At 45.6% G+C, this 25,156-nt stretch overlaps 1 protein-coding gene across 2 annotated transcripts in view; it reads left to right on the top strand.

The window, feature by feature from the left end:
- The window catches only part of eml3 (EMAP like 3), an 88,794-nt gene extending 71,684 nt beyond the window's left edge, over positions 1 to 17,110 (top strand). For both annotated transcript variants that reach the window (XM_078534912.1, XM_078534913.1), the window contains 11 exons: positions 1,883 to 2,021; positions 3,541 to 3,692; positions 3,912 to 4,037; positions 4,406 to 4,537; positions 6,481 to 6,548; positions 6,943 to 7,031; positions 7,464 to 7,561; positions 8,457 to 8,544; positions 9,109 to 9,207; positions 9,969 to 10,099; positions 15,633 to 17,110. In XM_078534912.1, coding sequence (XP_078391038.1) covers positions 1,883 to 2,021; positions 3,541 to 3,692; positions 3,912 to 4,037; positions 4,406 to 4,537; positions 6,481 to 6,548; positions 6,943 to 7,031; positions 7,464 to 7,561; positions 8,457 to 8,544; positions 9,109 to 9,207; positions 9,969 to 10,099; positions 15,633 to 15,836 — 1,326 coding nt within the window. In that variant the 3' untranslated portion in view covers positions 15,837 to 17,110. The remainder of the gene's footprint in view (positions 1 to 1,882; positions 2,022 to 3,540; positions 3,693 to 3,911; positions 4,038 to 4,405; positions 4,538 to 6,480; positions 6,549 to 6,942; positions 7,032 to 7,463; positions 7,562 to 8,456; positions 8,545 to 9,108; positions 9,208 to 9,968; positions 10,100 to 15,632) is intronic.
- Positions 17,111 to 25,156: the final 8,046 nt, after the last annotated feature.

Raw genomic sequence — 25,156 nt, 5'->3', positions numbered from 1 at the left:
GTAATGATTACTCCCTACTAACCGAGCACCATGCCGGTGATGTCAGACTGCACTCTGTTACTGTTACTCCCTACTGACCGAGCACCGTGCTGGTGATGTCAGACTGCACTCTGTTACTGTTACTCCCTACTGACCGAGCACCGTGCTGGTGATGTCAGACTGCGCTCTGTTACTGTTACTCCCTACTGACCGAGCACCGTGCTGGTGATGTCAGACCGCACTGTGTAATGATTACTCCCTACTGACCAAGCACCATGCTGGTGATGTCAGACTGCACTCTGTAATGATTACTCCCTACTGACCAAGCACCGTGCCAGTAATGTCAGGCTGCACTCTGTAATGATTACTCCCTACTGACCAAGCACCGTGCTGGTGCTGTCAGACTGCACTCTGTAATGATTACTCCCTACTAACCGAGCACCGTGCTGGTGATGTCAGACTGCACTCTATTACCGTTACTCCTTACTAACCGAGCACCGTGCTGCTGATGTCAGACTGCGCTCTGTAATGATTACTCCCTACTAACCGAGCACCATGCCGGTGATGTCAGACTGCGCTTTGTAATGATTACTCCCTACTAACCGAGCACCGTGCTGGTGATGTCAGGCTGCACTCTGTAATGATTACTCCCTACTAACCGAGCACCGTGCTGGTGATGTCAGACTGCACTCTGTAATGATTACTCCCTACTAACCGAGCACCGTGCTGGTGATGTCAGACCGCACTCTGTAATGATTACTCCCTACTAACTGAGCACCGTGCCGGTGATGTCAGACTGCACTCTGTAACTGTTACTCCCTACTAACCAAGCACCGTCCTGCTGATGTCAGGCTGCACTGTGTAATGATTGCTCCCTACTAACCGAGCACCGTGCCGGTGATGTCAGACTGCACTGTGTAACTGTTACTCCCTACTGACCGAGCACCGTGCTGGTGATGTCAGGCTGCACTCTGTAATGATTACTCCCTACTAACCGAGCACCATGCGGGTGATGTCAGACTGCACTCTGTTACTGTTACTCCCTACTAACCGAGCACCGTGCCGGTGATGTTAGACTGCGCTCTGTTACTGTTACTCCCTACTAACCAAGCACCATGCCGGTGATGTCAGACCGCACTCTGTAATGATTACTCCCTACTAACCGAGCACCAGGCCGGTGATGTTAGACTGCACTCTGTAACCCCTATTTCCCCTGCCTGTTGTGCTGGAAGCACTGTTCCAAACACAGATTGCTGCTGAGTTCAGATGCTCCGGCAACAGTTCCAAGTTTTCCAGTTTCAGGTAGATATTTGATGTGTAGGGCTGGGGATGGTCCTTCTGGATAGGAGGGGAGTGGGTCGCTGGGCAGCCCTATCTGATCATCCTAAAATCCGCCCTCTCTTGCCAATACTGAGGTGACAGGAAATATAATTTTGCAGCTGAATTTCTTTCCTCCTCCATCTTACATAATTACAAAAAGCCCAAATTTATTCAGTGTTTTATGATCATCACATTTGTGCATTAGTTCTGCATCTGTTGTGTAACCATTCCCCTTCCCCACCTGCTTGCCTTGTATAGGGGAGCAGGAGGGTTGCAGGGGCCAACTGTACCCCTCCCTGTGGGTCATCTCATCTTCATATCCCTTGATTAGGGAGTGGAAGAACGTGACAGGGTCCCTGCTCCTGTGGACTGTGACCATGCTGGATATCAGTCTGGCGGTGAAACCCTTGTGCAGTCGAATTGCCTCTGTCGCCCACTGGCTGTCTGCGCTCAGCTGTGAGGAATAGGCGAGCTGGTGAAGGCTCAGGGGATACAGTAAGGAAAATCCGGCCTCTCTTGCCAATACGGAGGTGACAGGAAATGTGAGTTTGCAGCTGAATTTCTTTCCTCCTCTATTTTACAGAAATACAAAAAGCCCAAATTTATTCAGTGCTTTGTGTTCCTGAAAAACGGGGATGTGCTGACTGGCGACTCAGAGGGGAATATCCTCCTGTGGGGTAAAGCAGCTGCAGACACCAAGACACTGGGTAAAGGAGCAAAAGGTAATTAGCAACAGGCTCCATTGCTGGGGTCTGTCCATGTGTGTGTGACTGACAGTAACACAAATTCCTACTGATTGAAATAGCATAACTGAGTCAGGTACACTCTGTAAAATTTGGCTTGAATGTGTGTTATACATATAGCAGGGCCTAGCAGCAGAATTTAGTGAATAGTTTGCATATGTCTGTGGGTGGGTGTCATTCTGTCGGTGGGGAATTAGGTGGCGTGGTTAGAACATTGAATCTTCAGTGTTAATGTAGCTGTGAGCGCCTGTCTCTCTCTCTCTAGCCCTCTCACCTGAGTCAGAAGGTATTGGGTTCAAGCTCCACTACAGAGATTTAATCACAAGTTCAGGCTGATACTCACAGTGCGCTACTGAGGGAGCGCCACACTGTTGGAGGGTCAGTGCTGAGGGAGCGCCACACTGTCGGAGGGTCAGTACTGAAGGGGCGCCACATTGCTGGAGAGTCAGTGCTGAAGGGGCGCTGCACTGCCGGAGGGTCAGTGCTGAGGGAGCATCGTGCTGCTGGAGGGTCAGTGCTGAGGGAGCATCGTGCTGCCGGAGGGTCATGCTGAGGGAGCGCCGCAGTGTCGGAGGGTCAGTGCTGAGGGAGCGCCGCAGTGTCGGAGGGTCAGTGCTGAGGGAGCGCCGCAGTGTCAGAGGGTCAGTGCTGAGGGAGCGCCGCAGTGTCGGAGGGTCAGTACTGAGGGAGCACCTTGTGTATAAGATTATAAGGGGCAAAGATAGGGTGGATAGGAGGCACTTTTTCCATTAGTAGAGGGTTCAATAACCAGCGGGCATAGGCTTAAGGTAAGAGGTAGGATGCTAAGAGAAGAGTTGAGGAGAATTCTTTTCACCCAGAGGGTGGTGGGAGTCTGGAACTCACTGCCTGAAAGGATGGTTGAGTCATAAACTCTCATAACATTTAAGAAGTATTTAGATATTCACTTGGGTTGCCATAGCCTCCAGGGCTATGGGCCAAGCGCTGGAAAATGGGATTAGTGTACAGATCTATGTTGACCACCGCAGACCCAATGGGCCGAATGGTCTCCTTCTGTGCAGAAACGTCTTGAGAGTTTGAGTCTACTGTCGGAGGGTGAGTATTGAGGGAGTTCCACACTGTCAGAGGGTCAACACTAATGGAGTGCCGCACTGTAGGAGATGCTGTATTTCGGATGAAACGTTAAACCGAGGCCTTGTGTACCCTCAGGTAGATGTAAATGTTCTCTCAGACACCACTGGAAGACTAGTTGGGGAGTTCTCCCCAGTATTCTGGAGCCAATATTTATCCCTTAACCAACATCACTAAATTACCAGACCATCTGGCCAATGTTACCTTTTCAGGGAGCTTGCTGTGGACACATTGCCATGTTTCCTTCATTACAGCAGTGACTACGCTCAAAAGTACTTCATTGGCTGTGAAGCACTTTGAGATATCCAGAGAGAAATGCGAGGTGCTGTCAGTTTGAGCGGCCATGTCCCCGAAGCCCCTCTTGACTCTCTCCATGGTGCTGTTGCAGAGACCTATCAGATCGTCAAGCAAACAAAGGCACATGAAGGCAGCATTTTCACCCTCTGCATCATGAGAGATGGCACACTGCTCAGTGGAGGAGGAAAGGACCGAAAAATCATCCACTGGAACCCAAGTCTCATAACTGAGCAGGAGACTGAGGTAAGACAGATAAACTGTTAAACTGTGAAAGGGATTCAGCAGTGAGGTAATGGCATAGGAGGGAATGAGTTTAAGAGGGGAGGGAAGGAGGGAGTGAGCGACGGAGGGAGGAGGAGTGGGTGACATTAGTGATTATACTTCATTATCTGTGACATGCTGAGGGATGTCCTAAAGTTGTGAAAGGTGCTGTTGAAATGGGAATTCCTTCTTGTGTTGCAGATCCCGGAGCGATTTGGTGCAGTGCGTACTATTGTGGAAGGACGAGCAGATGACCTCCTGATTGGAACCACACGGAATGCCATCCTGAGGGGACGATTCACTGAGCCCTTTACTCCCATTGTGCAGGTCAGTGTGTAGCAGAGAAGCTGAGACTCTAGGAGTGTGAGGAGATGGGGCAGTGGGGAAAGAGTGGAAATCTTTCTCCTGCTAAAAAGTTGTTGAAGCTGAGGAGTCAAATTGGAAATTTCAAAACAGAGAGTGATAGATTTTTGCTGGGTACAGGTACTGAAGGGCTACAGAACCAAGGCAGGTAAAGGGGGTCGTGATACAGGTCAACCATGATCTAATCAAATGGTGGAACAGGCTGGAGAGGGTTGAGAGCAGGCTCGAGGGGCCGAATGGTCTACTCCTGTTCCTATTTCTTATGAGTGGCCTCCTCCTGTTTGTGTGTGTGTGTGTGTAGCACTGACCTGTGTTTTGTGGTTCACTTGCAGGGTCACACGGATGAACTGTGGGGATTGGCCACACACCCATTCCGAGATCTCTTTCTGACATGTGCACATGACAAGCAGGTGTGTCTGTGGGATCAGGTGCAGCACACGCTGGAGTGGAGCAAAACGCTGGAGGTGAGGGGGAAAATGGTGCACTTGCTCAGTCTGATGTGAACTGGGCCAAAAGATGTGCAGCTCATTTGCAGAGGATAAGCCTGTGATCCTGAATTTACAATGAGTGTGACAGTGGAGGCTGTGCTACTTCTCCTGGATGGTCCCCCCTGGGAACTGCCTGTCTTTGTATCTGCGTGCAACAGTCTGAGTGTCTGCCCGTCTCTGTGTTATAACTGCATCTGTCACTGTTCCTCTATTGACAATCCAACTCTCGGCTTCAGTACCTGAGATCAGTTGACACCTTCTGGATTCTTTTTATATGTTGCCGAGTTTTGATAGGACAGTTTTCCATAATTCAGATGTATGTGTTATATACGTCACTCCTGCCGTCCACCCTATCACAGACCCTATTGTCCTCTACCCGTCACCACCACACTCTCCATATCTGCAATTGCTTAGAAACAGTCAAATCTTTATAACTTCTTCCAGTTCTGATCAAAGTTTACCAACATGAAAAATTCACTCTATTTCTCGCTATATATAGAAGTTGCCTAACCTGCTGAGTGTTTACAGAATTTCCTGCTTTTATTTGATTCATCCCCTCCCCCTCTCCTCGCTCTTGCTCCCCCTCTCCTCTCCTCTGCCCCTGCTCTCCTGCCTTTCATTTCTCCCACTCTCTCTATCTCACGATGTCCTTTATGTTCCTCTTTCTTGCCCTGAAACAGGAGCAGGAACCCTGACAATCCGTGTCTGAGAGGTGCTGAGCCTATTTAGGCAGCAATAATGGTTTAATTTACTTCTCGTTCCTGCACTCCAATCCTGGCTCTGAAGCTGCTTTCTGGCCTGCTTCCTTCTCCAGGTTACATAAATTGCCTTACGGGTTAGTGCGTGGGACGGGGGAAGGTGGTGAGGAAAAACTTGTCGAATCAATTTGTGGCCAAGATGTCTGTGGGAAGTCACACGACAGGATGTGAGCTCCCTCTCGTGGCTGAAGCAAGCAGTTTCTCCGCAAGTGCCAGCTCTAAATGACACCCCAACTATTTTCTTGCCTGCTTCTGTCTAGGGGGCGGTGGTGTCTGCTTGTCGCTCTCCTCCTTTTACTTTTGCTGTTGTGGCTCAGTGGGTGCGTACTTATCTCTGAATCGGAGATTTGAGCGCACAAATCCATAGGAACACGAGGCCATTTAACCCCATGAGCCTGTTCCGCTATTCAGTGGGATCATGGCTGATCTGTGACCCAACCAACACCTAAATCCAGACAGACTCACCAGTGCCACTACTTAAGTGAATGCAACACTGTCAGAGGTGCAGTCTTTCAGATGCAACGTTAAATAGGGGCCCCATCTGCCCCCTCAGATGGACATAAAAGATCCTGTGACACTATTATGAAGAAGGGTTATACAGACTCAAAATGTTAACTCTGTTTCTCTCTCCACAGATGCTGTCAAACTTGCTGAGTTTTTCCAGCATTTTCTGTTTTTCTTTCAGATTTCCAGCATCCGCAGTATTGTGCTTTTATCTTTATTATAACAGGGAAGTTCTCCCCTGGAGAAAAACAGAAATACCTGGAAAAACTCAGCAGGTCTGGCAGCATCGGCGGAGAAGAACAAAGCTGATGTTTCGAGTCCTCATGACCATGTTCTTCTCCGCCGATGCTGCCAGACCTGCTGAGTTTTTCCAGGTGTTTCTGTTATGGATTTCCAGCACCCGCAGTTTTTTGTTTTTATATTTAAGTTCTCCCCTGGTGTCTTGACAAATATTTATCCTTCAGTCAACAATAACATGATCTGGGTCATTGTCTCATTGCTGTTTATGGGATGTTGCTGTGTGCATTTGGCTGCTGCATCCTATATTACAGCAGTGACCGCACTTTGAAAGTACTTCATTGGCAGTGAGGCGTTTTGGGATATCCTGAGCTTCCTGCTGTATGGTCGGTGTGTTTAATGGTTCGATTTGTTCTGCAGGAGACTGGACTGTGCGCTGATTTTCACTGCAGTGGAGCAGTGGTGGCTGTCGGGCTCCAGACAGGCAGGTAACTCTCTCATTTTAACACCACCTCGTTTTCAATCTGCATCTCTGCACTTTCACCATGCCAACTGATACCAGAAGATCTTGTATCCTGAGTGAAGTCCCTCTGGTGGTTCATTGTTTTCACCCTTCTGATTACCCATGGGCTGACTGCAGTGTCAATGGGTAGTGGTGGCTTTTGGTGGGCATGTGCTGTCCCAAGGCTGCCAGGAAATTAACTGAGCTTTGCTCTCAGCGCAATGCTGTCTCCTCCTGGCCAGGCCTGAATGTCAGTAGCAGAGGCTGGGTCATTTATCTCACTGTGGGGTGAGACTGATTCTCGTTTCACCTGAATAAGAAATTGTGTCACTCCCCCTCTATCTACTCCCTGCAGCTGATAGTTTATTTATTCATTACAGGTGGATGGTTCTGGATTGTGAGACAAAGGACCTGGTTTCCAGTACTGTCGACGGAAATGAGCAGCTCTCGGTAGTGCGTTATTCCCCAGGTAATGGACTGCATCCCTTGCTGTGGACTGGCCGACACTGACTGGCATTTCAGCATGTCACAATTTGCTGCGGTAAAGCACCCCCAATGACCCTGTGAGCTTCTAACAGTCATGGTGTGGTGCTTTGTAATAACAGAGCCAGGGGTTTGCTGATGGGGATTGGGAGGGTGATGGGGAGAGAAGGTTTAGTATGGCTTTCCAGTTCCTTCAGGGTCATCCTCAGTGACTCACCCAAGCACCTAGCCTTCACGTTTGAGCATCTGCACCCTGTATGTTTTGTGGGGGAGGGGGTGAGGGTATTGGAGCCAAGCTTACACAAACCCTCCAGCTGGCCACAGTGATGAGGAGCAGGAACCCAGCTCATTTTCTACCCCCCACATCCCACCACACACAAATTATTGCGTGCATATTAATTGTTCTATATTCCAACAGATGGTAATTTCCTGGCAATAGGATCACATGACAACTACATTTACCTCTACACTGTCACTGAGAGCGGTCGAAAATATTGCCGGTTTGGCAGATGCATGGTAAGATTTGTGGCAGCCAACATCGGTTTATTGAACTTGAATGCTTCTGATGCTTCCTCCTTTTTGTAATTGTATTTTTAGCTCATTTTATTACTCTGTTTGGCCTAACACTGAGACAGTGGGTGCACTCAGAGCTCCCGAGCCATTGCTAACATCTTCCTATAGCCAGTCTGGGAGCAGTGCTCCCCATTTTTTATCCTTCCTTTCCCTCCCCACCCTCAGCACGTGTCTCTTCACCTCTGCTTGGATCTGAGTGGGACCTGCTTCACTGCTCCATCTACAGTACATGCACACCCCACCCCACTTGCTGCCCTCTGAGGCGCTGACAGTAGTTTGGGATACCATTCTATGGGCACATTCAGCCCTGGCATCTTGCCCAAGTGATCATCCTTTCATGTGTAAGGCTAGGTAGCAAAGTGGCAGCAATGATAACCTGGTCCATCACAGGCAGGAGCGTGATACATTTTCCCATTGGCATAAACTCGCTGGGAACTGACTAGTAACAAGGCAAAGGTCAGCTGGATTGACATTGTCCTCTTGGTCAATGAGATGTGATGCACAAGAACTTGTGTTTATATAGCCTCTTTAATGAAGTAAAATGTCCCAAGGTGCTTCACAGTAGTGCTATCAAACAAAAGTTGACACTGAGCCACGTAAGGAAGTACTGGGGCAGATGATCCAAAGCTTGGTCAGAGGTAGGTTTTAAGGAGTATCTTAAAGGAAGGGTTTTGTAGTCCTGATGTGTGTGGCTCCTGAACAAACAATCTTGTTACATGGTCATAAAGTCTATGTCTAAATGCTAGATGATATTAATGCGCTGAATGAACGTGCAATGGTTGGTGCTGTTTGTGATAACTCACCTGTAACCCCATCCCTCTCTTGCCTATCTATTCAGGGTCATTCCAGTTTCATCACCCACCTGGACTGGTCTCAAGACAGCCACTTCATCATGTCCAATTCTGGAGACTATGAGATCCTCTACTGTAAGTACAGAGCTTGCAGATCACTGGAGCTGCTGCTATAAGCAGCACATGGGGAAATGCCATGCCATCAAACCCATGTTATAAAGGTGGGTGGTGGCGCTGCCTTGATAGTTCAGTGGGTAAATGCACAGCACACTATTGACTGCCCCAGTCTGAAGCAGCTATAATGGTGCTAGGCCAGGCCTCGACGCCCCTACCTAGGGTGTGGAGGGAGGTTAGGTGAGGGATCCTACTCCTGCTACAGGATGTGTACATTGGGGATATGAGGTGTGGAGGTGATTGGGCTTGAGCCCAGTCAGTGCCCTTTCACATCTCTGAGAAGTCAGTGTCATCAGGGTGGGTGGAAATGCTTACTAGAAAAGAAAGGATCTCTTGTGGAGGGAGTTAGTGGCTCAGCAGGTCAGTAAGACCGGCTGTATGGTAGATAATGTAGACACCTTGACTAGTGTCCACTCTGCCGAGTTTATAGATTGCAATTGACTGGAAACAAAGTGGGAGATGTTGTCCATTTAAGGAACTAGGATCCACAGGCAGTAACTGCGAGTGATTTGTCCTGTTTTACAGGGGACATCGGGGGAGGATGTAAACTACTCAGGAATCGTTATGAATGCAAGGATCTGGAGTGGGTTTCATATACCTGTGTCCTGGGATTCCATGTTTTTGGTAAGAATTATAGCTGTGGGAATGCTGGACAGGGAATGAGGGGGAATTCCATGGTCATTGGGTGGGGGAGCGGGTGGTAGTGGAAAGAGATTAGGGATCCTCCTTTGTTCTTGAGATTTTGCTGAAGCAGGAATGTATCTCACTGCTGGGTGAACCTAACAGGAATTTAACCAGCTCTGATTTTTAAGACTGCCCTAGTCATGGGGAATACTGAAATCAGCCAAATATCCAGGTGGGTTTCTAATGTGAGGGACTTATGTGGAGAGACTAGAGAAGCTGGGATTGTTTTCCTTAGAGCAGAGAAGATTAAGGGGAGGTTAAATAGAGATATTCAAAATCATGAAGGGTAGATAGGAAGAAACTGTTCCCAGTGGCAGGAGGGTCAGTAATCAGAGGGACACAGATTGAAGAGAATCGGTAAAAGAACCAGAGGGGGAGATGAGGAGAGTGTTTGCTTTTTTTTTACACAGCGAGTTGTTGTGACCTGGAAAGTGCTGCCTGAAAGGGTGGAGCTTTCAAAGAGGGAATTGGATAAATACTTGAAAAGGAGAAATTTGCAGGACTACTCGGGGGGGGAAGAGCAGAGTGAAGTGGGATTCATTGGATAGATTTTCAAAGAGCTGGAACAAGCACAATGAGCCAAATGGCCTGCTGTTTTGTATGACTATATTAATTCCAATGGGCTTGGTCTATACTGTGAACTTTCGAGTGGTTTGAATAATGTTGGGAGCCATTTCTTTTCACTTTGTGTCTTGCTACAGGAGTCTGGCCGGATGGTTCTGACGGAACAGACATCAATGCGCTGTGCCGCTCACACAACGAGTGCACAGTGGCTGTTGCTGACGACTTCTGCAAGGTTCATCTCTTTCAGTATCCGTGTGCGAAACCCAAGGTCAGTCATAGCTGTGGGAAGCATGCGTTGGGAATTTGGAGGTGGATCAGAAAGATGTGTCCTTGTGACTTGTAGGAACAGGAGGCCATCCAGCCCTTTGAACCTGCTCCGTCATTCTGTCAGATCACAGGTGATTTGTAACTCAACTCCATTTAGCTACCTTCGCTGCATAATCCCTCAACATCCCTTGCCCAACATAAATCTATCGATCTCCGGAGTCACGAATCAGATTGGCAAAGGTATGTCCGTACGTACGAGTTAGGAGCAGGAGTCGGCCACTCAGTCCCTTGAGCCTGCTCTGCCATTCAATAAGATCATGGTTGATCTGATGTAACCTCCGCTCCACATATCTGCCTACCCCCGATAACCTTTCACCCCCTTGTTAATCAGGAATCTATCCACCTCTGCCTTAAAAATATTCAAAGACTCTGCTTCCACCACATTTTAAGGAAGAGACTCATGACTCTGAGAAAAAAATTTCTTCTCGTCTGTCTTAAATGAGCAACCCCTTATTTTTAAACAGTGACCCCTAGTTCTAGATCCTCTCCCAAGAGGAAACATCCTCTCCACATCCACCCTGCCAAGACCCCTTAGAATTTCAAAGGTTTCAATCAAGTCGCCTCTTACTCTTCTAAACACCAGTGGAAACAAGCCTAACCTGTCCAACCTTTCCTCATAAGACAACCCGTCATTCCTGCTATTAGTGTAGTAAACCTTCTCTGAGCTGCTTCTAACGCATTCACATCCTTCCTTAAATAAGGAGACCAGTACTGTACACAGTACTCCAGATGTGGTCTCACCAGTGCCCTGTACAACTGAAGCATAATCTCCCTACTTTTGTAATCAATTCCCCTCACAATAAACGATAACATTCTATTAGCTTTGCTAATTATTTGCTGTACTGCATACTAGTCTTTTGTGATTCATGCACTAGGACATCCAGATCCCTCTGAATCTGAGCTCGGCAACCTCTCACTGCCTGGATGATGAGTTCAAAGAGTATTTTCAGGGCATTTGCTTAGAGCAGCATGTTTTAGTACCAAACAGAGAGCAAACTATACTTGATCTGGTAATGTGCAATGATAGGATTAATTAATGATTTCATAGTGAAGGTGCTCTAAGTAGCAGTGATCATAATATGACTGAGTTTCACACTCAGTTTGAGGGAGAGAGGAGTGGATCTAAGACTAGTGTTTTAACTTAAATAAGGGAAATTATGAGGGCATGAAGACACAGAACTGGGAAATTAGGTTAAGGGATAGGTCAGTAGAGATGCAGTGGCAAACCTTTAAGGAAATATTTCAGAATACTCGGGAAAAGTTGCATTCCAGTGAGAAAGAAAGACCAGGGGAGGATGCACCATCCGTGGCTAACTAAGGAAGTAAGAGATAGTATCAAATTGAAAGAAAAAGCACATAATTCCGCAAAGATGAGTGGCAGGTCAGAAGATATGACAGAATATAAAGAACAGCAAAGAATAACTAAAAGTTTAATAAGGTGGGAGAAATTAAAAGTATAAGAGAAAGCTAGCTAGAAATATAAAAAGATAGTAACAGATATTTAGAGGAAGAGAGTAAGGAAAGTGAGTATTAATCCTCTAGAGAGTGAATCTGGGAAATTAGATAATTGAAAATAAGGAAATGGTGGATGAATTGAACAGATATTTGTGTCTGTCTTCAAGATAGAGGATAGCAATAACATCCCAGAAATAGTTGTGAATCAGGAGGTGAAAGGGAGGGAGGAACTTAAAACGATTACAATCAGCAGGGAATGGGTACTAAGAAAATTATTAGAACTATAAGTTGACAAGTCCCCAGGTCCTGATCAACTTTTTCCTAGTCTTAAAAGAAATGACTGCTTAGATAGTAGATGCATTGCTTTTAATTTTCCAAAATTCCCTCGATTCTGGCAAGGTTCCATCAGATTGGAAAATAGCGAATGTGACTACTCTATTCAAGAAAGGGGGGAGGGGGGGACAGAAAGCAGGAAACTACAGGCCAGTTAGTTTTACATCTGTTAGAGAAACTGGTGGAATCTATTATTAAGGAGGTTATAGCGGGGCACTTAGAAAATCTCAATGCAGTCAGGCCGAGTCAACATGGTTTTGTAAAATGGAAATCATGTTTGACGAATTTATTGGAGTTCTTTGAAGAAGTAACAAGCAACGTAAAGGGAAACACGTGGATATGCTGTACTTAGATTTCCAGAAGGCATTTGACAAGGTGCTACATCATAAGAGCTCAAGGTGTGGGGGCTAACATATTAGCACAGATAGAGGATTGATTAGCTAACAGGAAACAGAGCTTGGGCATAAATTGGTCATTTTCAGGTTGGCAAGATGTGGTGAGTGGAGTGCCACAGGGATCGGTGCTGGAGCCTCAACTATTTACAATTTATATCAATGACTTAGATGAAGGGACCAAAAAGTATGGTTGCTAAATTTGCTGATGACACACAGAAAAGTAGGAAAGTAAGTTGTGAAGAGGATGTAAGGAGTCTGCAAAGGGACATGGATGGGTTAAGTGAGTGGGCAAAAATTTGGCGGGTGGAGTATGATGTGAGAAAATGTGAACCTAACCACTTTGGCAGGTAGAATAGAAAAGCAGTAACTATTTAAATGGAGAGAGATTGCAGAACTCTGAGGTACAGAGGGGTTTGATTGTACTGATGCATGAATCACAAAAAGTTAGTATGTAGGTACATCAAGTGATTAGGAAGGCAAATGGAATGTTGTCCTTTATTGCAAGGGGAATGGAATATAAAGTAGGTTTTGCTACAGTTGTACAGGGTGTTGGTGAGACCACATCTGGAGTGCTCTGTACAGTTTTGGTCTCCTTATTTAAGAAAGGATATAAATGTGTTAGAAACAGTTCAGAGAAGGTTCACTCAACTGATTCCTGAGATGGCGAGGGGTTATTTTATGAGCAAAGATTGGACAGGCTGGCCCTGTATCCATTGGAGTTTAGAAGAATGAGAGGTCATCTTATTGAAACATATAAGATCCTGAGTTGGACAGGGTGGATGCTGAGAGGATGTGTCCCCTTGTGGGAGAGGCTAGAACAAGGGGACACTGTTTAAAGATAAGGGGTCTCACATTTAACATGGAGATGAGAATAATTTTTTTCTCTGAGATTGAGTGTCTTTGGAACTCTCTTCCCCAGAGAGTAATGGAGGCAAAGCCTTTGAATATTTTTAAGACAGAGGTCGATAAATTCCCGACTAACAGGTGAGTCAAAGGTTATCAGGGGTAGGAGGAATGTGGGGTTGAGGCCACAATCAGATCAGCCATGATCTTATTGAATGGCGGAGCAGGCTCGAGGGGCTGACTGGCCTACTCCTGCTCCTAGTTCGTATGCTCTTATGAAAGCTCCAAAGCCTTTCGGAGATGAGAGTTCAGTGTGATAAAGGCTTTTTCTGCAATGTTCTCTGGTGATTCTAATAAATGAGGACAGGCACCCATTTTAATGCTTTCATCATGTCTTTCCCCTGCTAATGTGATCGCAGGATACATCGGACAGAGGAGAGCCAGTGAACGGAAGGGTTTAGTGAACTAAAGCACAGCACCACTGAGTGCAAGGATGTAGCTTCACACTCTCTCGACACACTGAGTCCATCAAGCTCGTTGCTGTGCGGAGAGGCCAAGCTCCCAGAGCTTGGATTGACAGTGTCATTACAACAAGGTCAACAGATGCTCCTCCTGTCTGACAGCAGCGCCTGCAACAGGCGGAACTGAGGAAGAGCCAGAAAGGGAAATGTTTGGATGACCACAGAAAATATCTTTCCTGTTTTGCTTTTTGTGGTGGAGAGGCTGTGAATGGAAACAAATTTTAAACCACGCACACAGGAGATTCTTGCACTGTCATTCCATATTTTAAGCAAAAGCAGCTTCCTAATGGGAAAAAAAACCCTCCCCTTGCCCAATTTCCACTTCCCCCCCCCCCCCCCCCGCCCTGCCAACCCCTGACCCCTCATCCGACCCTCACTGGTTCAATGGGTAAATGCACTGCCATGTGCCAGTGTTCTGGCTCTGTGCTGAGTTAATATTGTGGGTGGAAATAGTGGTCACTACCATTATGTAAGGAACAGCAGGTTTCCCACTGGAAACGTGGACAGTTGGTGCTGAGGTCGAGCTGGACTCTGATGTCTTGCACTGTTGAGTAAGCTGGCACTGAGGATCTGTGTCCATGCATACCAAGTGGCCACTGGGTATTAAAGGTACCAGAGGGTGACCAGTTCCTTTGGAACTCTGCCAGGGCCTGACAGGAGCCTTTGAGAAGTGGAATGAAAAGGCTGCATTGAAGCGTTATAAACCACTTTTATTTCTATGACTAAAAGCATTATACTGATCACTCTGATGGCTACTAAGACTGTTTGGGGAAAGGCAGACATGATCCTGGGCTTCTTAAATAGAGATATCGAGTAGAAAAGCCAGGCTAAACCTTTATAAATCACTGAGTTAGACCCCAGCTGCAGTCGAGTGTCCAATTCTGGACACCACACTTGAGGAAGGATGTCAAAGCACTGTAGAGAGTGCAGAGGAGATTTATTAACATGGTCCTGGGGTGAGGGACTTCAGCTAATGTGGAGAGACTGAAGAAGCTGGGATTGCTCTCCTCACAGTAGAGATTTCACTCGTGTTCTTTGCTATACTGAATATATTTCTGCTTCTCCCAATAAGTTGATTTGGTTTTATTGTAGCTGTGCTGTGTGCTGCAGGGAGTTACTGCTGAGCTTCCCAGTTGTTCCAAACACTGCCCCTAGCAGGCACTTGGTGTTACTGCAGCCCCTTGCCCTGTTTACTGAATGTCTTGCTTTCATGGACTGGATTGACAGGGCTGCAATAATCCATTGTTTGGACGTCACCATTTTATGTTGAGGGGAAGGTGGGGGAGTAAAATTTGACTCAACCACAAGTACTTGCATTTATATAGCACCTGTTAATGTAAAAAGATGTCTGAAGATGCTGCACATAGATGTGATCATAAGTAAAATGTAGGCTGATCCAAAGGACTCCATGACAGAGATATCACCATTAGTCGGTGTCTCTAGAGGAAGTTATTATTGGATTTATATAAGATATTGTCATATACCTATTATCATACATCCCTTACTTCTGATATATAAGTCTGAGGACTAGATACATTTAAACATCTGGTAAATGCTCTAGTAAATCAAGTCAAGGAGATAATAAATGCAACCCTTAGTGAAATGCATACGATATATAGGTACTAAATATACTCGCATACCATTAGCCTATTCAGGAAATTGCAAATGGTGCCACCTTGATTATTACACTAACCTCAAGCAGGATTAATGCCCCCAAGAAGCCCTAGTGTATTGTATGTCTCTCACAACTTACGTCTAAGTAATCTTTCCCTATAACAAGTCTGTGCAATAATATTTAATTCTTGTTCACTGTACTTACTAACGGGAATCTGTGGGTATCAGTTATGGACCTCCACTTACAAATGTTACCTGGAAAAATCCTACAGATGTGCAGATTCTGACCCTCTTAATTTTCCTTTGCTTGTAGGCACCCAGCCATATGTATGGTGGACATGGAAGTCATGTGACTAATGTCCGTTTCACACACAATGACACCCACCTGATTTCGACAGGGGGCAAGGATACGACTGTGATGCAGTGGCGAGTGATGAACAGCAGCCTTGAACGCAGCACTTCCATCTCATCCACCTCCGTTTCCTCGTTGGACTTCCCTTCAAGCAGCAATGCTTGAAAGGTTTAATGGGCAGATTCTCTATTTGCCCCCACCCCTACCGTCTCTGAAAATCAAAGGTGCTCGGGCCAAGAGGTTCACTGGTGGTGCAGATACAAGTTGAGATGAGGTGTTTCTAGCCAAGGACCATTTGGAGATTCTGTAAATGTTTCTCAGCTTCCCCCTTCTTTACATTTTCATCTTGCACCTAATACTGAGAAGTGATAGGGGTGGGGGATAACCTTGATACTGGATTTAATTATAAAAGTATATTTGAAATTCACTTGTTTTGAATAGAAAATGCAGGATTGTGAACGTCTGATTGTAGGATTGCCAGGGAAGTGTACTAGGGACACCCTACGGTAAAAGGGGAAAGCTTGGATTTCTCTTTGGTGTAGGAGTTTTAGATTTAGTGTGCAGCAGTGGGATGTAAGCAGGCTTTGAATGAAGCTTGGATCAAGTCAGTGGAATTATAAAATGATGTGAAACAAGGTTTGATTGTGTGCAAGATGGACTTGATATATAAAGAGCATTGTGGCTGCTTTTTTGTCGAGTTGGGGGGGGGGCGGGGGGGCCTGCAATCCTGTTTATTTGCACCTCTTATTGAAAAAAGGTTAAGCAGCAGAGTGGGATGTTAAGATCGCAGTGTTGCAGGGATGGGACGCGAAGGTTCATTTCTCTCCCCAAAATGTTCAGTGTGGTACCTACATGGGCAAGGGCAGAACAGTGGTCTGCTGTCAGGTGCAAAGAGGGACTTTGGTAAGCAGCCAAGTCATTGACTCTGTATTTAAGTCAACAAAATGGAGAAGACAAAATTCTTTTGCAGATTTTGTCGATGTGGTAGTTTTCATTTTAAAGTCTGTGAAGTAACCATGGGCAAGTGGACAGATAACAAGCAAACCTGCTGCTAGTCTTTTGCCATTCACTGGGTGCTACAGCTGGGGCGAGAGCAACCTGATCTTCTCTGACTCACTGACTTTGTCATGCAGGTCATTGGCAGCTCTGTGGGGAGTCAGGGTGGTGGGGAGACACTTATTCACATTCCAACAGTCAATGACGCTGCAACTCTATCTGATAACTTTCCTGGATTTCATTTTTAAAAGTGATAGTCTTTGTTAGTCTTTTATAAATGTTGTGTTCGTGGGAAGAATTGAATTTTATGGAAATTAAATAATTGGAGCCAAGTATTGTCACAAGGACCAAAGCACCTTACTCACAGACTAGATGATTGTAAACAGTTCTGAACTGTACAGAAAATGTCATTTTTTCTTTGAAATAAAGCCTAAATTTAACAATCTTGTTTAAATGTTTGCCAGTATTTAAAATTGCCTGCAGCAGAGGTGCTGGTTGGTCATCTAATTTCCTGGTTATTCATCTTGATTTATCCCATACCCAGGAGGAGGGCATTCAGCCCCTTGAGTCTGTCCCACCATTCAATTAGCTTGTGGCTGATCTGTTTCTTTGTATCCCATTATCATCTCTTTTTGCCTTGCACTATCATTGCTTTTGACATTTAATCTCTGCTGCCTGCCACCCCATCACAGACCTCCCCTTCTGTTCTTTCGTCCCCCTACCCTGTTTTATGTCTCTGTACTAAAAGTCCTGTTACATCTATAACTTTTTCCAGTTCTAATGGAAGATCATTGACCTGAAACATTAACTCTATTTCTTTCTCTGCAGATGCTGCCAGATTTGCTGAGTATTTCCAGCATTTTCTGTTTATTTCAGATTTGTATGTTGCTTTTATACCTTAACTCCATCTACCTACCTTGGTTCCGTAACCCTTAATCCCCTTGCCCAACAAAAATCTATCACAGAACTTACCTGCAAGTCAAACAATGTTGTTCAAAAATCTATCAATCTCAGTTTTGACATTTCCAATTGAACCCCAGCCCCAGCAGCTTTTTGTGGGAGAAAGTTCCAGAATTCCACTCCCATTTGTGTGAATAAGTTCTTCCTGACATCATCCCTGAGGGATGTCAGAGGGGACACTCCCGCTCTGAAGAAGTCATAAGGACTCGAAACTCTCTTTCTCTCTCCACAGATGCTGTCAGACCTGCTGAGTTTTTCCAGCATTTTCTGTCTTTATTTCAGATCTCCAGCGTCTGCAGTCTTTTGCTTTTATCATCCCTGAACTGCCTGGCTCTAATTTTAAGGTTCTGCCCCTTGTTCTGGACTCTTTCCTCCCACAACCAGAGTTATAGTTTGTTTCTCTCTATCGACCCTGAAAAATAATGTAACTGGTTGTTGATAACCAAATTTTTCCATCTCTCAGTCCACAACTCCATTTGTTGGTGTGCAACATACCAGAGCATGTTAGGACACTTAGACCATGATTTTGGCACACTCTGTTGCTCTGTGACCTCTGCTGCCAATTGTTTTCAGTAATTGAGTGAGCTGTGGTTCAATGATAGAACACGATGTTGTCCACAAGCTGATTTTTACAAATATTACATAGTTTGTACAGCACCAGTAGGCCATTCAGCCCATCCACTCCTGGTGTTCATGATCCATACGAACCTTCTCCCACCCCTATTTCATCTCATCCTCACCCTATCAGAATATCCTTCCTTTCTCCCTTGTGTTTATCCAGCTTCTCAAATCTATTTTTTATTTAGCAAATGCAAATCCCTGAAGCCAAGTGATAGCCTCCTAATTTGTTGAGTTTGTGATTAGTCTGCCACTTAATCTGTAGAGGGGACACTTCTGGATAACGTGCATCATTGTTTATGTGTATCTCTCCACAAATGCATAAGGCTGCACTGGGGCCTGGCCTGTCCTGAACCTGTTTAGCAAGGACCACTGTTGCCATGGGAGCTGAAAACCAGCCATTTAACAGATGGGGTTTGTCACAAGGAACTTGTTCCACCTCAAATGTATCTATAATATTCATCTCAACCACTCCATGATAGTGAGTTCCACATTCTCTCCACTCTCTGGGTAAAGAAGTTTCTCCTGAATTCCCAAATCGATTTTTTAGTGACCATCTTATATTAATAGCCCTTAGTTCTGGTCTCCCCCACAAGTGGAAAAACCTTCTGTACATTGACCCTACCAAACACTTGGAAAATTTTTAACAGGTCACCCATCACTTTTCTGTACAGGAGTTTTTAGTTTGCCTTTTTCCTTCTTGGAAAGTCAATAGCAATTTTCTCAAAGATTTTCTTGTCTGAAAGCTCTGATCCAAAGCTCTTGTCTTAATTTAATATCCAGAATAAACCAAATATACATTTGAGGCCTGATCTATGCTGTTAGCTAATCTCAACTATGCCAACAATTGGCCTCAGTGTCTCTGGGTTGGAGCTGGGGGGGGTTTAAAGATCAACCTAGGTTCTCATCTGATCATAGGACTGGGCTCAGTTGTGATGCCTGCCATAGTGGAACAGTCTTATGCAGTGAAGAACTGACTTTTGGATTAGGCAACCAACCCCAGCACTCCAGCACCCCAAGGACAGGAGGGAAGAAATTGGGTAGCTGATAGGTGTTTAAGTTCCTGAATGGCTGCATGTCAGGAAACATAAAAAATAGGAGCAGGAGCAGGCCATTCGGCCCCTCAAGCCTGCTCCGCCACTGAATATGATCATGGCTGATCCTCTATCTCAATGCTGTACTCCCATGCTCTCCCCATATCCTTTGCTGCCTTTAGAATCCAGAAATCTATTTCCTCCTTAATTAAATTCAGGAGTTAGAGGGACCCATTTGCTGTCCATATGGATGCTGGTTCCTAGGTTGGGAACTAGAATCACAGAATCCTTCGGCACAGGAAGAGGCCATTCAGTTCATCGTGCCTGTGCAAGGTCTACGAAAAAATCTATCCAATTAGTCCCACTCTTCACCAGCCCCAACCCTGCTCCTTCCCCGTAGCCCTGCAAATGTCATTTTTTTCAAGTGTTTATCCAATCCCTGTTTGAAAGTTCCTATTGAATCTGCTTCCACCACCCTTTCAGGCAGCACATCCCAGATCACAACAACTCACCAAGTAGGAAAGAGTTCTCATTTTCCCTCTGATTCTCTCACTACGAGTTAGTGGGAGAGACCTTTCTGATAGTCCATTCGAGCCTGCCATCGAACAGCACTAAGCCAAAAAAAAAACAAAAGCAATACTGGCATGAAGAGATGCACGTAGCCGTTTTATACAGCAAATACAGCACAGTGTGTGTGTATAAATGAGTTCAAATCCCACCATGGTCAGTCTGAGAATTGAATTTGGTTTTACAAAATTTGGAAATAAAAAGCCGGGTTCAGTAAAGGTGATCATGAATATTTCGAATTTCGGTAAAAACCAGCTGCGTCGCAACAATACGTTAAAGATACTTAATTGCTTGTAAATGCTTCAAGACATCCTGAGGTCTTGAACGGTGCTATATAAGTGCAACTCTTTCTTTAGATGTCCTTTGGAAACAGGCCATCTTTACCTGGCCTACATGTGACTCGGGTCCCACACCAACTCTCAACTGCCCTCTGGAGTGTCTTACGCTAGCAGGCCACTCCAAGGTTGGGTCAAACTATTGAAGGTGGCAGCTCACCGCCACGATCTTCTCAGGGGAACTAGGGGATAGGTTAAAAAAATGCAGGCCTTGCCAGTCATGCCCACAATCTAAGAAAGAATGCATCTTAAAAAACACCTTTTGATCCAAAACCAGACAGTGGGTGGTCTCTGTAATCCAGAGGGGGTGTTTACTGACACTTTCAAAGCTTGGCAACACAACAGCAAATTAAATTGATTTCTCAATGATAAAAGGTTTTTTTTTAAAGCATCTTCATTTCATAAATTTTGAGACACTTTTAATTTGATTTGTGAGCAGTGTTGAGGGGTGGAGTGAAACACAGTCTCTTGAGGATCCTGTTTATTGTGTTCATACTCTATTCCATAAGCCATGACAGTCAGGCAAGAGCAGCTTTCTAATCAGTGATTTCAGGACTCACTGGGGAAGGAAAAAAAGTCTTGCCACGAATGGTATGTGGGCGTCTTGGATGGTATTAAAAGATACTGAGATTTTGCATTTAAAGTGACCTATCATCCTGTTAAGTTTTCTAAAGAGAAAGCTATTTTTTCTTTATGTTGAGAAGGATAAGTGTGCTCTCTGAGGTAGTTTCCTTTGCTATACAGTCTTCGCCTGGTTGTTTCAGGAATCCTGTTCCTCAGCATGTCAGTGGTGCTTTGAGTTCAAAGACAGCAGTGCTTTCTCATAGTATGTGTTTATTAAACTGTCTGTAAGATGGCAGCTTACAGAGCTTCCCTCATGGTATAGGTCACATGTCTACAGCAAGCCAGCTAGGACATGGGCTACTGTTGCATTTTAAAACTCAAGCAAATGACATTCTGACACTGGGAGATAGGCAAGAATGGGCACAGAACACAGACAGGATCAGAATTTCTAGATAAAAACAAAAAAACTGCGGATGCTGGAAATCCAAAACAAAAACAGAAATACCTGGAAAAACTCAGCAGGTCTGGCAGCATCGGCAGAGAAGAGCAAAGTTGACGTTTCGAGTCCTCAGAATTTCTAGAATTTTCTCTCCTCCTCCAACAGCTGATTCCCTGTGACACGATTCTTCTGGCACCTTGCCTAAGTGACCATTATTCATGTAGGCAGGTGATTCATCCACAGAGGAACCTGCAGCCAACCCTAAGCTGACACCTTGATAGCTGCAATTCCAGGAACAGTCGATGGGCAGTGATGAAGAGCAGGAACCATGGTTATCTCTCTCCTTCCCCCGCCCAGGGTTTGAGGCCAGATGCAATGTGCTAATTATCAGCCCAGTCAAGATCAACGTGCCTCAGTGAAGGTCAAACCTGGGTACCTTTCTGATCTGTCTGACTCCCTCTCTAAAACCACTGATGAGTTTGGCATCAATTGTTCAGAATTATTTATTTTTTCTTCTACCCCACTCGAATGCAGAGGCTTCGGGGGGGGGGGGGGGGGGGCAGGAATTACTATTTTGTTTTCTTCTGGGACAGGCCCTTTCTTTCACCTTGGTGACATTCGTTTAAAACTAACACTTGTTCTAATCAACAGGCAGGAAACTGCCTAAATTTGTGCTTTGCTTAATCACTGCGCACATATGCTGCACACCTGGGCTTAGGGCTGTGCCATTCTCCGAGAACAATATCGCGGGCAGTTAACACCACAACTCACAACACTTAAGTATAAAACCAATCATTTTTTAAATCCTTCAGACCTGTTGCCGATAGGAATTGTCACCTTATAGCAGGTTCCAACTGTCAATTGATAGAATCAAAGACTGTAACTACTCTTTCAAAAGAGGTCTCTGCTCATGATGTAAAATGGGGCAAAGCTCTGGAAATCTTAAATATGTGATTGCTGCTCCCTAATTGCACAAGCATAGCATGACAGGGACCATCTCCTGGATTGCAATAAAGTGCAATGTCGCATAAGGTGTCAGTTTTGGCACACACACACTTGTCTGAGAAAACTGTGGGTTCAAGACGCACTCCAGGGACTTGAGCCTCACAAGCCAGGACAAAAGTCCCAGCCTCAGTACTGAGTGAGCGCCACACTGTCAGGGTCAGTGCTGAGGGAGTGCCACACTGTCAGGGTCAGTGCTGAGGGAGTGCCGCACTGTCGGAGGGTCACTACTGAGTGAGCGCCACACTGTCAGGGTCAGTGCTGAGGGAGTGCCGCACCATCGGAGGGTCAGTGCTGAGGGAGCGCAGCACCATCGGTGGGTCAGTGCTGAGGGAGTGCCGCACCATCGGAGGGTCAGTGCTGAGGGAGCGCAGCACCATCGGTGGGTCAGTGCTGAGGGAGCGCCGCACTGTCGGAGGGTCAGTGCTGAGGGAGCGCCGCCATGTCAGAGGGTCAGTACTGAGGGAGCGCCGCACCGTCGGAGGGTCAGTGCTGAGGGAGCGCCGCACCGTCGGAGGGTCAGTGCTGAGGGAGTGCCGCACTGTGGGAGGGGTCAGTACTGAGGGAGCGCCGCACCGTCGGAGGGTCAGTGCTGAGGGAGCGCCGCACCGTCGGAGGGTCAGTGCTGAGGGAGCGCCGCAATGTGGGAGGGGTCAGTACTGAGGGAGCGCCGCACTGTCGGAGGGTCAGTGCTGAGGGAGCGCCGCAATGTGGGAGGGGTCAGTACTGAGGGAGCGCCGCACTGTCGGAGGGTCAGTGCTGAGGGAGCGCCGCCATGTCAGAGGGTCAGTGCTGAGGGAGCGCTGGACCGTCGGAGGGTCAGTGCTGAGGGAGCGCCGCACCGTTGGAGGGTCAGTGCTGAGGGAGTGCCGCACTGTGGGAGGGGTCAGTACTGAGGGAGCGCCGCATCGTCGGAGGATCAGTACTGAGGGAGCGCCGCACCGTCGGAGGGTCAGTGCTGAGGGAGCGCCACACCGTCGGAGGGTCAGCGCTGAGGGAGCACTAGACTGTCAGATGTTAGAGGGAGTGTTTATCAGATGAGATGTTAAAATTGAGGCCTCCATCTGTCCTCTGAAGCGAAAATGATAAATGATCTCTCAGCCATTATTGGAAGGTGTCTGCGGCCAATATTTATCTCTTGACTAGCACCACAAAGAGATTATCTGGTTGTCATCACATTGCTCTTTGTGGTAGCTTGCTATGCACAAATTGCCTATAAATGGACAACTTCAATTTACATCTAGGCTGGGTAATTAACACTAATGCTGCGGACGATGAATTCCTGGAGTGTGTATGAGATGGGTTTCTGCAGCAGTATCTGGAAGAACCAACAATGGTGGTAATGTAATGAGAAAGGGCTAATTAATAATCTTGCTTTAAAGGAGTCTTTAGGAAATAGTGACCATAGTATGATAGAATTTTACATTAACTTTGAAGGTGATTTAGTTCATTCCGAAACTAGAGTCTTAAATCTGAACAAAGGAAACTATGAAGGTATGAGGGGCAAGTTGGCTATGGTGGATTGGGAAAATAGACTAAAAGATTTGATGGTAGCCAAGCAATAGCTAGTATTTAAAGAAGTACTACATGGTTACAACAAATACACATCCCTGTAAAAAAACGCAACAGGAAAGGTGAATCAACAATGGCTAACAAAAGAAGTTAAAAATTGCATTAGATCAAAAGAAGTGGCTTATAAAGTTGCCAGAAAAAGTGCTAAACCTGCGGATTGGGAATAATTTAGAATCCAGCAGAGGAGGACCAAGAACCTGATAAAGAAAGGGAAAAGAGAATATGATTGCAAGCTAGCGAGAAACTCAAAGGCGGGCTTTAAAAGCTTCTTTAGGTATGTGAAAAGGAAAAGAGGCAGCAACAGGAGAATTTACAATGGAGAACAGGGAAATGGCAGAGAAACTAAACAGTTACTTTGCGTCTGTCTCCATGGAGGAAAATACAGAAAATCTCCCAGAAATACTAAGGCAACAAAGGGCCTTGTGAAATGAGTAACTGAAAGAAATTAGTATTAGTAAAGAGGTAATACTTGAAAAATTAATTAGATTGAAAGTCGATATATCCCCTAAACCAGATGAGCTACATCCCAGATTGTTGAAGGAAATGGCCTATAGAGATACTGGAGGCATTGGCAGTTATCTTTCAAAATTCTATAAATTCTGGAAAGGTTCCTGCAGACTGGAAAGTAGCAAATGTAACCCCACTATTTAAGAAAAGAATAGAGAGAATGGAGAACTACAGACCTGTTAGTTTGATGCCAGTAGTAAGGAAATGTTAGAATCTCTTATAAAGGATGTGATAACTGGACACTTGAAAAATTATGAGATAATTGGGCAGAGTCAGCATAGATTTACGAAAGGGAAATCATGTTTGACAAACCGGTTGGAGTTTTTTGAGGATGTTACCTGTAGCATAGATAAAGGAGAACCAGTGGATGTGGTGTATTTGGATTTTCAGAAAGCTTTTGATAAGGTCCCACACAGGAGGTTAGTAAATAAAAGTAGAGCACATGGGACTGGGGGCAATACACTGGCATGAATTGAGAATTGGTTAAAGACAGAAAACAGAGAGAAGGAATAAACAGGTCGTTCTCAGGATGGCAGGCTGTAACTAGTGGGGTACCGCAAGGATCAGTGCTGGGCTACAGCTGTTCACAATCTACAAAAATGATTTGGATGTGGGGACCAAATGTAATATTTCCAAATTTGCTGATGACACCAAACTGGGTGAGAATGTAAGTTGTGAAGAGGCTTCAAGCGGACTTGGACAGGCTAAGTGAATGGGCAAAAACACAGCAGATGAAATATAATGTGAATAAGTATGAAGTTATCCACTTTGGTAGAAAAAACAAAGGCAGAATAGTTCTTAAATGGTGAGATATTGAGAAGTGTTCATGTCCAAAGGGAGCTGGGTGTCCTTGTTCATGAGTCTCTGAAAGCTAGCACGCAGGTACAGCAA

The sequence above is a fragment of the Cetorhinus maximus genome, unplaced genomic scaffold, assembly GCF_964194155.1.
Source record: "Cetorhinus maximus unplaced genomic scaffold, sCetMax3.hap1.1 HAP1_SCAFFOLD_140, whole genome shotgun sequence".
Classification (NCBI taxonomy): Eukaryota; Metazoa; Chordata; class Chondrichthyes; order Lamniformes; family Cetorhinidae; genus Cetorhinus; species Cetorhinus maximus.
Note: the sequence above shows the minus strand (reverse complement) of the source record. Positions and strands in the feature narration are given on the sequence as shown.